General features: G+C 35.5%; 1 protein-coding gene across 4 annotated transcripts; it reads right to left on the minus strand.

Annotated features, from left to right (window-relative positions):
- Window positions 1-461: 461 nt before the first annotated feature.
- LOC110733814 lies at window positions 462-7,585 on the minus strand. 4 transcript variants are annotated; one of them, XM_021913882.1, is made up of 12 exons: window positions 7,377-7,585; window positions 7,134-7,175; window positions 6,233-6,462; window positions 5,977-6,098; window positions 5,094-5,202; window positions 4,949-4,988; window positions 4,774-4,863; window positions 4,573-4,672; window positions 4,344-4,483; window positions 3,043-3,145; window positions 1,510-2,213; window positions 462-887 (listed from the first exon to the last, which is right to left on the minus strand). In XM_021913882.1, the coding sequence occupies exons 3-12, from the start codon at window positions 6,372-6,374 to the stop codon at window positions 641-643; spliced, it is 1,797 nt and encodes a 598-aa protein (XP_021769574.1). In that variant the 5' UTR covers window positions 6,375-6,462; window positions 7,134-7,175; window positions 7,377-7,585; the 3' UTR covers window positions 462-640. The 4 variants fall into 4 exon arrangements, with proteins under 4 accessions (XP_021769574.1, XP_021769575.1, XP_021769573.1 ...); XM_021913883.1 differs by lacking the exon at window positions 7,377-7,585 and adding an exon at window positions 7,294-7,343; XM_021913881.1 differs by lacking the exon at window positions 7,377-7,585 and having other exon boundaries at window positions 7,134-7,365.

The following is a 7,585-nucleotide window of genomic DNA, read 5'->3' on the forward strand; positions in this document are numbered from 1 at the left end:
GAGGTAAATAAGCATTAGTGCATAACCATGGGCCTTTGTGTATCAAATTTTTTTTTTACATTTTTACAACACAAATTCATTCTTATTACCTTCATTTATTGTCAAATACAAATTTTATATATGGCTGGCCACACACACTATGTGGCCAGCCACCCCGGAGTTACTTTGTTAGTGTTATAAGGATTACTCGGTCAATGTTAGGGTTATTTCGTCAGTGTTACAAGGGTTACTCGATCAGTGTTTTAAGGTACATGGTTTGCTAAAATACACCCCAAATGTAAAGTGAAACAACTACTATAAAAAGACCAAAGACGCACAAATTTTGAACTCTCAAATCTAAAAATTGATATACAAAACAAGACCTTGTTTGAATATTCAATCAAAAACATACAATTGGGTGCCCAAAAAAAATTTATTATTTACATCCTTACAAACTAAATTATTAAGGATAAATAAGAAAAAGAGAAGAAATCATATGGAATATTTTTCTAGGTCAGTTTTGAATTTATGATACATCAACTTTATCATTTAAAAATGGCACTAGTATACATTAGGTACAATCTCGAACTATTTTCGTTGTTAGAGATGGTGAAAAGCCGAACACTACCATTTGTATTGTCCTTTCTCTGGTTATAATGACTCAGGAGACCAGCCTCGCGGAAGGAATATGAAAACAACATAGCCTCCACTTTTTTTGCTGTCCAGTCTTCTTCTTGTCTTCATGGATGCCATTAGCTTCACGGTTCATGGAACTAGCTGTGAGTCCTGCGACTGGACTGTTTCCGGCAGAAGGCGCATGTATTGACCAATTGGCGATTGCAGGATTTTGATCAGGAGGTATCACTTGAGAATTTTCTTCCTGGGCTTGAAGATCTGATTTTTCAGACCTGTAATAAACAAGGCAGAAAATTAAACTACATATACAACTGGTAAGTTAGAAGCTTAAAAGGCAATGAAAATATTAGAGATAAACAGGATATATAGATATAATATCCTCTTTGCTGAATATCAAACTTATTTTCTCAATTATTTTTAGAGTATCCTAGTAAATGAGAGACTAGAGAGGGAACACTTGTGTACCAATTGTCCAGACACAACTAGACTTAGACGAGTTCATCCAGAAGGATACAGTCTGCAGTGTTGTGAGATTTCAGAGGTTAACAGAAGGAGACAACCTAGCAATCATCCTTTTAACAGTAATAAGTTCACAAAACTTGGACAACCATGCACCTATAATAAATCCGCAAACACTAAACCCCCCTCAGCAGCCAAAATCCAACAAACAAGAAGAAAAGAAATGAGAAACTTGGCATGAAAATATATTTGCAGTATTTTGCACGTCTTAATAGGGATCTAATCTCAACAGCAATAATCTTATATCCTTTTCGCCTAAGAAAACAATCTTACATGCCACTCTTGTATGCAACCAATCATTTTTGTCACGATTGTTTATTTATATACCCGCTAAAAAGGAGACATTTATATGGGATAGGAGGAACAAGAAAATACCTCATATTATCAGTACCCAAGTCATTCCTGGATACATGTGCAGTAGCCTTATCATTTTCTTCAACTGAAGTACCCTGCTTATCTACCCAGTTCATTTGTTTACCCAATGTTGAGGATATAGCTGCACCATCTCCTATCTTAGGGCCAGATTGACTGCCATTCTGACCTTTGCGTCTATTCTCTTTGACAACATTGATCAATTTATCCAAAGTACCTAGAGCTCTCTCTACCTGGGGACTTATAGGCACATTATTATGAAAATCCACTGATTGAGATTGATCAATTGAACCACGGCTTTCCTTTGCATCTTTGATATTATTCACATTTTCATTTTCGCTTCCTTCCACCCCTTCTTCCTCAATCTCACAGGCTAATTTATCCTGCATCAAGTATCCACTAAAATGGCCATTGCTTTCTTTGATCGCTTCTTCCTCAATCTCGTTACTAATTGGTTTGCTCCCCTCTGAAGGTTTGCTAAAATTATCATTGCTAAGAATCTTCTCATCTTCCTTTCTAGATGCATTTTGCACGTTTGTTTTCTGCTTGCCATCATTGATGCCTGTGTAGTCCGGAATGGTTTGTTTTCCCATGAGGCTCCTTTTTGATTCACTTTTTGAGTATAAAGCTTGACGTATTCGACTGTATAGAGGGTCACTCAAAACCTTGGCAAAAGCTTCATCTCCATTAGATACAGAAGCAACTGTCTGCAATAACACCGGGTATCAGCAATGCTGAAAGATTGTTTACATACTGAAGCATCTAACTACCTAAGAATGCTGTGACTTGCTCCTTATATATTAAGGAAGATTATGTCTAGAATTCTTATAATACACACCCCCCAGTAATACTGAGCATTGGCAACAGAAGTTGTTCTTAATGTTAAAACAAAAGCTTCAAGATACTTTCACCATTAAAATTTATTCATTCTTTCACTGCTTTTTGTAGTCTTTATACTGCTTTAACTAATAATAGCAATTTGAGACACAAAAAAGAAGAAAAGTTGATTGATTGAATGATTGATTGATTGAAAAGGAAGAAAAGTTCAGGCAAAAACCAGCTCCCTTACAAATAATAATAATAATAAATAAATAAATAAAATCCACTGAACACCCAACAAACTAAAACCAAGGGGACAAAAATATCCTGTCATCTGATTTCTACAGGCTAGAATCATCCGACTATGTCAAATAAGTTGACCTAAATCAGTCACTCTTCCAAGTTCAGAATTTCATTCTTGACATCAGCACAAACGGCTCAAATTTGATTCCAAACAGTGAGGCAGCTAGTGATTACATATATTTGCCTGCTAATTGGACGGCTTGCTCAGGAGAAAGAATAGGACAGACCATGAGATAGAAGGCATTTGGTATAGAGGAGCACATTGGTAGGTTTTAAAAAATTATGATCTTGAATCCCCATTTGATTATCCAGTAGCTCTTATCAGAAAGGAATAAAAAAATAAAATAACACCAAGCACACTGCACAACTAATGGTGCATCTCAAGTAAGAGTACAAAGGGAGTAGGATTCTTACCTTCTTATAGAACCTGAAACCACTCCCTATCAGTTGTCTCGATATGAAATTTATAAGTGATGGAGGAACAAAATCCAATTTTATGTCCAGGTTGCCTATTGTCCTGCAAACAGTAAGGGAAAATCCAAGTAAACAGATGGAGTGATAAGAATTAAATTACAGAGCATGGAATCAACCCATGACATTATGATGATTCATACAGTCACCAATCCAGTCAACTATTGTTGCAGAAAAGATCTGAATCCCTTTTTATTTTATTTTTTGTTGCCCTTTCGATTGCATGTAAATTTCATGAAGTTCACAATTCACATCTCCCAGATTTTTGAACAGTTCCGAGAACTTCAAAAAACTTCAAAAAATCATTTTTTTACTAGATCAAATTCTAAATTGCCATGATCTCCTTTACTTTCTACCCATATATATATATTTTTTAATAGAATTACTTGTATTATTTGCTGACTAGCATAATCGGCGTGGAGCTGGACCAAATATCTGGTCTTGTCAGGGTGCCTGCACAAGCAAGACACTTGAACTATCCTAGCTGAGTCAAGGAAAGTCAAGATACCCCCGAGGATAATTCATGTGTCCCACTTGTGCAAACACCCCGATAAGAGTATAAGACCACAGATGCTACCAGCTCCACATCAGTTCCCCAGTCCATACCCGGAACAATAGACATATATAGTAACAATCCTAGACTCCTAATACTATAAATTGAAACAATCATATTTCCAATTCAATGTAGCATCAAATCACCTCGTAGAAAGATCCGCCCCAGTCAAAAGGGGAGAATCACCAAACCATGAGGACCTAGGCTTTACATTGACCCAACTACCTCTGATATAAGCTATATCAAGTTAATTAGCAAAGAATAGTCTATGCATAAAATGTTAGGACAATCGACAAGGACAGAGTAACAAATTGCAGCTATAGTATTTGATGAGATACTGAGGAGTAAATAGGCACAAGTCATACAAGCTCAACAGAAAATTAGTGTTCAGAGTTAATGAGATCAGAAGTCTTGAACGTGAGTATCTGCTTTTATTCAGATTAAGCTTCTTGAAAGAAAATGAAAAATGACTCTAGATTGCCAAATTGCAATAGACAAAAGACTTTACATTTTACAGCTTTCAAACTCACTGAAACTTGATTTTATAACATATAAGATGCCATCAAAGCAAATAACCTGGTATCCAAATATTACCTGATAAAATCACTTTCCATAACAGCTTTTCAAGAAAAAGAATCATAGAATGTAATTATCTGATCTAGCATAAAAGCAGCTGATAATGACAACACACCTAAAGTAACTCCTGCTTTCGGTCACCTTTTGCAAAGCAAAACCTCCCACTAAATCAATCCTTACTGTGTTATCAGCTTCGGGTATTCCCTCATTGGTGAAGCCATGAGTTTCATTTTGAATGTTGTCTGCATTAGAAATCTATGCAGAACAAAATGAATTACACTTTCAATGTTAGAGTAACATATATAGTTAAGAAATATCATATATGGTGTACTCTAAGAAATTACCGTGTTTAAGAGCACGACGACAAGATCATTTTCGAAGTACTCAAACTCAAAATAGTGGAGAAGAGCCTCTCTACTGGACAATGGCCACGAAAGCTTCACCCTTTCTTCCAAAGAGCAAAAGGAAATTTAGCACCCATTAAAAAAATCAGTGAGAAATAAGATGAAATCAGGAAAGCTTATTATAACTATTTTATCACAAACCTCACTAAAGATATCTCTTCACCAATCCTGACCTTCTGCAATTTCTTGGCTTCTGCAACTTTGAAAGTTGGAATTAATGTTTCAGGGAACCTAAAAAGATAAGCAGAGAGAAACAGTAAAGCATCAAATGATTCAGCGTTTTTCATCCATGAGATGATGAAGGAATAATTGTTACCATCGTGGATAGAGGGTTGATTCCCAAGAAACACACAGACCTACAAGAAGCATGACTTTCATTAATTAATCGGCTTGTCTATCCAATCACTAAATGGCAAACAGAAGTTAGATAAATCAAAGATAACTACAGTTGTTTGACTTACAAGCATCTAGAGGAGCATCTATATAACCTTCCACAAGTAGTGAATGGAACGGAGAACCTACAGGTCCCTCCCGATACATGACACGAAAATCTTCAGTATCCTGTTTCAACTGATAAAGAGATGCAACTACTTTAATTGCAATCGTTGAAACTCTTCAATCGAAAAAAAAGCCTTTATGGATCAACTACACAGGACTTGGACAAAAGCTCGCTTGGAACAGTTAAGTAAGCCACTACTGTAAAACATAAAGTCAGCTCACTATTTTTCATTTTGGATAATAATAAATTAATATTGCTACGATGTAGGATTAATTAAGTGATATCAAATAGCTATGACCCCTGAAAAGAAAAGAAGATGTCTACAAACACAAAGGACAAGACTAGAGAAGAATGAACACAGGAAAGTAAAAAGAAAGTGATATCTGATGAGAAAATTAAAACAAGAGAGGCTAGCCAGCTATCAAGCTCTGCTAGAGTACAGAAGTGTTACAAATTTACAATTCTTTAGGGTACATCATTCACTCATTCAGAATGACCTCCAATAGAAAATTGACTGGAAAAAACCATTAAGCAGCTTAAACTATAAATTTGGTAAAGCTTTAATTATAATTTAGTAGAAATATGGATAAGAGCAAACTTCTACGCTAGATTTGTAGCGGACTATAATCGCACACACCCTGCTTCACCTTAGCAAGAAGCTCATTTAAGGCACTGGGGTATTGATTGTCACTATGATGGAGAAAGCAGCAAAGACCAAACGAGGGCCTTTCTAAAATTCATTAGCGTTAGACAGAGCGTTACGTTATGGTTTTCATCATTTAACACTTATAGTATCACATCTATTCACACATGCTCATTAATAGCCAAGCAGATTAATTGCTTACTTTCCAAGTCGCATGATGCGTCTCATGGGATGGAGCATTATAATTTTCTGATGCACTCCTCAGCATCTCAAGAAAATTTGATACTTCCAGAGTCCTTTTTTCGGTAATATAATCAATATTATCTGCAAGATGATAAGAGTGACAATGAGAATACCTTAATGCAACATAAAATTGCCACTAAAAGCAATGGCTATTACATATTCAGGGCTTCATTAAAGTAATAAAACGTTGGCAAAAGCAGTAAAGCTAGCAAAACCTATGGCTTTATTGTCCGCCATTGATCGCAAGATTTGATCTTTAACAAGAGTCTTAAGTTTCTTCTCATCGATTAGATTATCAGATGCAAGCGTGTCATCCAATCTCTCTCGATAATTGGCAATATTTCCCTTTTTCACCATCTTCGCATCACCAAATAACCCGATACAGACAGACTTTGAAGATTATGTAACAACTGTGAGTGTGTGGAATTTCTATCAACGATCAAGCCTGTGAAATTTTCAAAGAGGCAGATGAAATGAGTTTCCTTTACAATAGTCAATAAATTCTTATCATCATGCTTCTAAATGTAAGTCCAACTCCCAACTATGTTTGCCACTTGGAGCTAACAGAAGTAAGTACATTTTTTTTCCCTTTTTCTACCGTACATCCAGGTCTGTTTTGAATTAACTCAAAATACATCATTTTAGCGCCGCAATTAGATTACTATCATGCCAATCACATTTACAAGTACAATTCATTGCACAAGAATGACAGGAGTGTTAAGTGCCCTTTCACATAATTAGTTTTAAACTATTCTCATCACAATAGCAGCACTGCTAGCTTAGTCCTACGACAAGTCAAATTCTTAAGAACAGACTACATCACCAAAAAAAAAAAAAGAAAAAGAAAAAAAAAAGTGAAACAAAATGAATCCAAATAACATAATTACAAACTTAGTAGGCTTACTAGGCTCTACAAAATACCCAATAAACCCGATGTCACTTACCCAACACCTCAAATCAAATCTCGTCTGCATTATTACCCGTGATCCTTTACACAAACACAAATAAATACAAACCTCTAAACTCCAAATGCTTCTATACATAAGGAAAATAATTAAATTCCAAATAAAAGACTGTAAATAAACAGCATAAAATCAAGTAAAAACAAAAATGGACCTTCAAGAGGAAGAAAAAGCAGAAAACCCCCGATAAGAAAACCTGCAAAAAATGGTGAAATCAAAGAAAAATTGAGCAAATATAAGGAAAAGACCAAGTTGGGTATTGGAAAAATCAAAATAAAATTAAACAACACGTGGGATTGAACAGTGAAAAAAACATTGATAAGAAGAAGCTTGCAGATCTCGAAGAGGATGATGATGATGAACAAAAGAAGAAAAAAAGGAGAGTAATAAATGATACCATCAAGACGGAAACACAACGTGGGGCTGCTTCTCGTGCTTAACGAGTCAGTGACAGCTAAATAGAGCAGTAGCAGTAGAAGAAGTAGAAGTAGTAGCTCATGAATTCTATGAATTTTTCTATCCATCTGCAGCCACCTAAATTCAACCTTTTTCACCAGATTTCAACTTTTTTACCCTTCTCCTTGTTTGGGAAATACGAATACATTT

Source organism: Chenopodium quinoa, unplaced genomic scaffold (genome assembly GCF_001683475.1).
Source record: "Chenopodium quinoa cultivar QQ74 unplaced genomic scaffold, ASM168347v1, whole genome shotgun sequence".
In the NCBI taxonomy this organism is placed as follows: domain Eukaryota; kingdom Viridiplantae; phylum Streptophyta; class Magnoliopsida; order Caryophyllales; family Amaranthaceae; genus Chenopodium; species Chenopodium quinoa.

Excerpts from the sequence above, each read along its gene's own strand:
- LOC110733814 (XM_021913882.1), bottom strand. The coding sequence starts at position 6,374 with ATGGTGAAAAAGGGAAATATTGCCAATTATCGAGAGAGATTGGATGAC. Across the intron at positions 4,989-5,093 it reads AGATGCTCCTCTAGATGCTT|GTCTGTGTGTTTCTTGGGAA; the intron begins GTAAGTCAAACA and ends TGCTTCTTGTAG. Across the intron at positions 4,484-4,572 it reads TCGTCGTGCTCTTAAACACG|ATTTCTAATGCAGACAACAT; the intron begins GTAATTTCTTAG and ends TGTTCTGCATAG.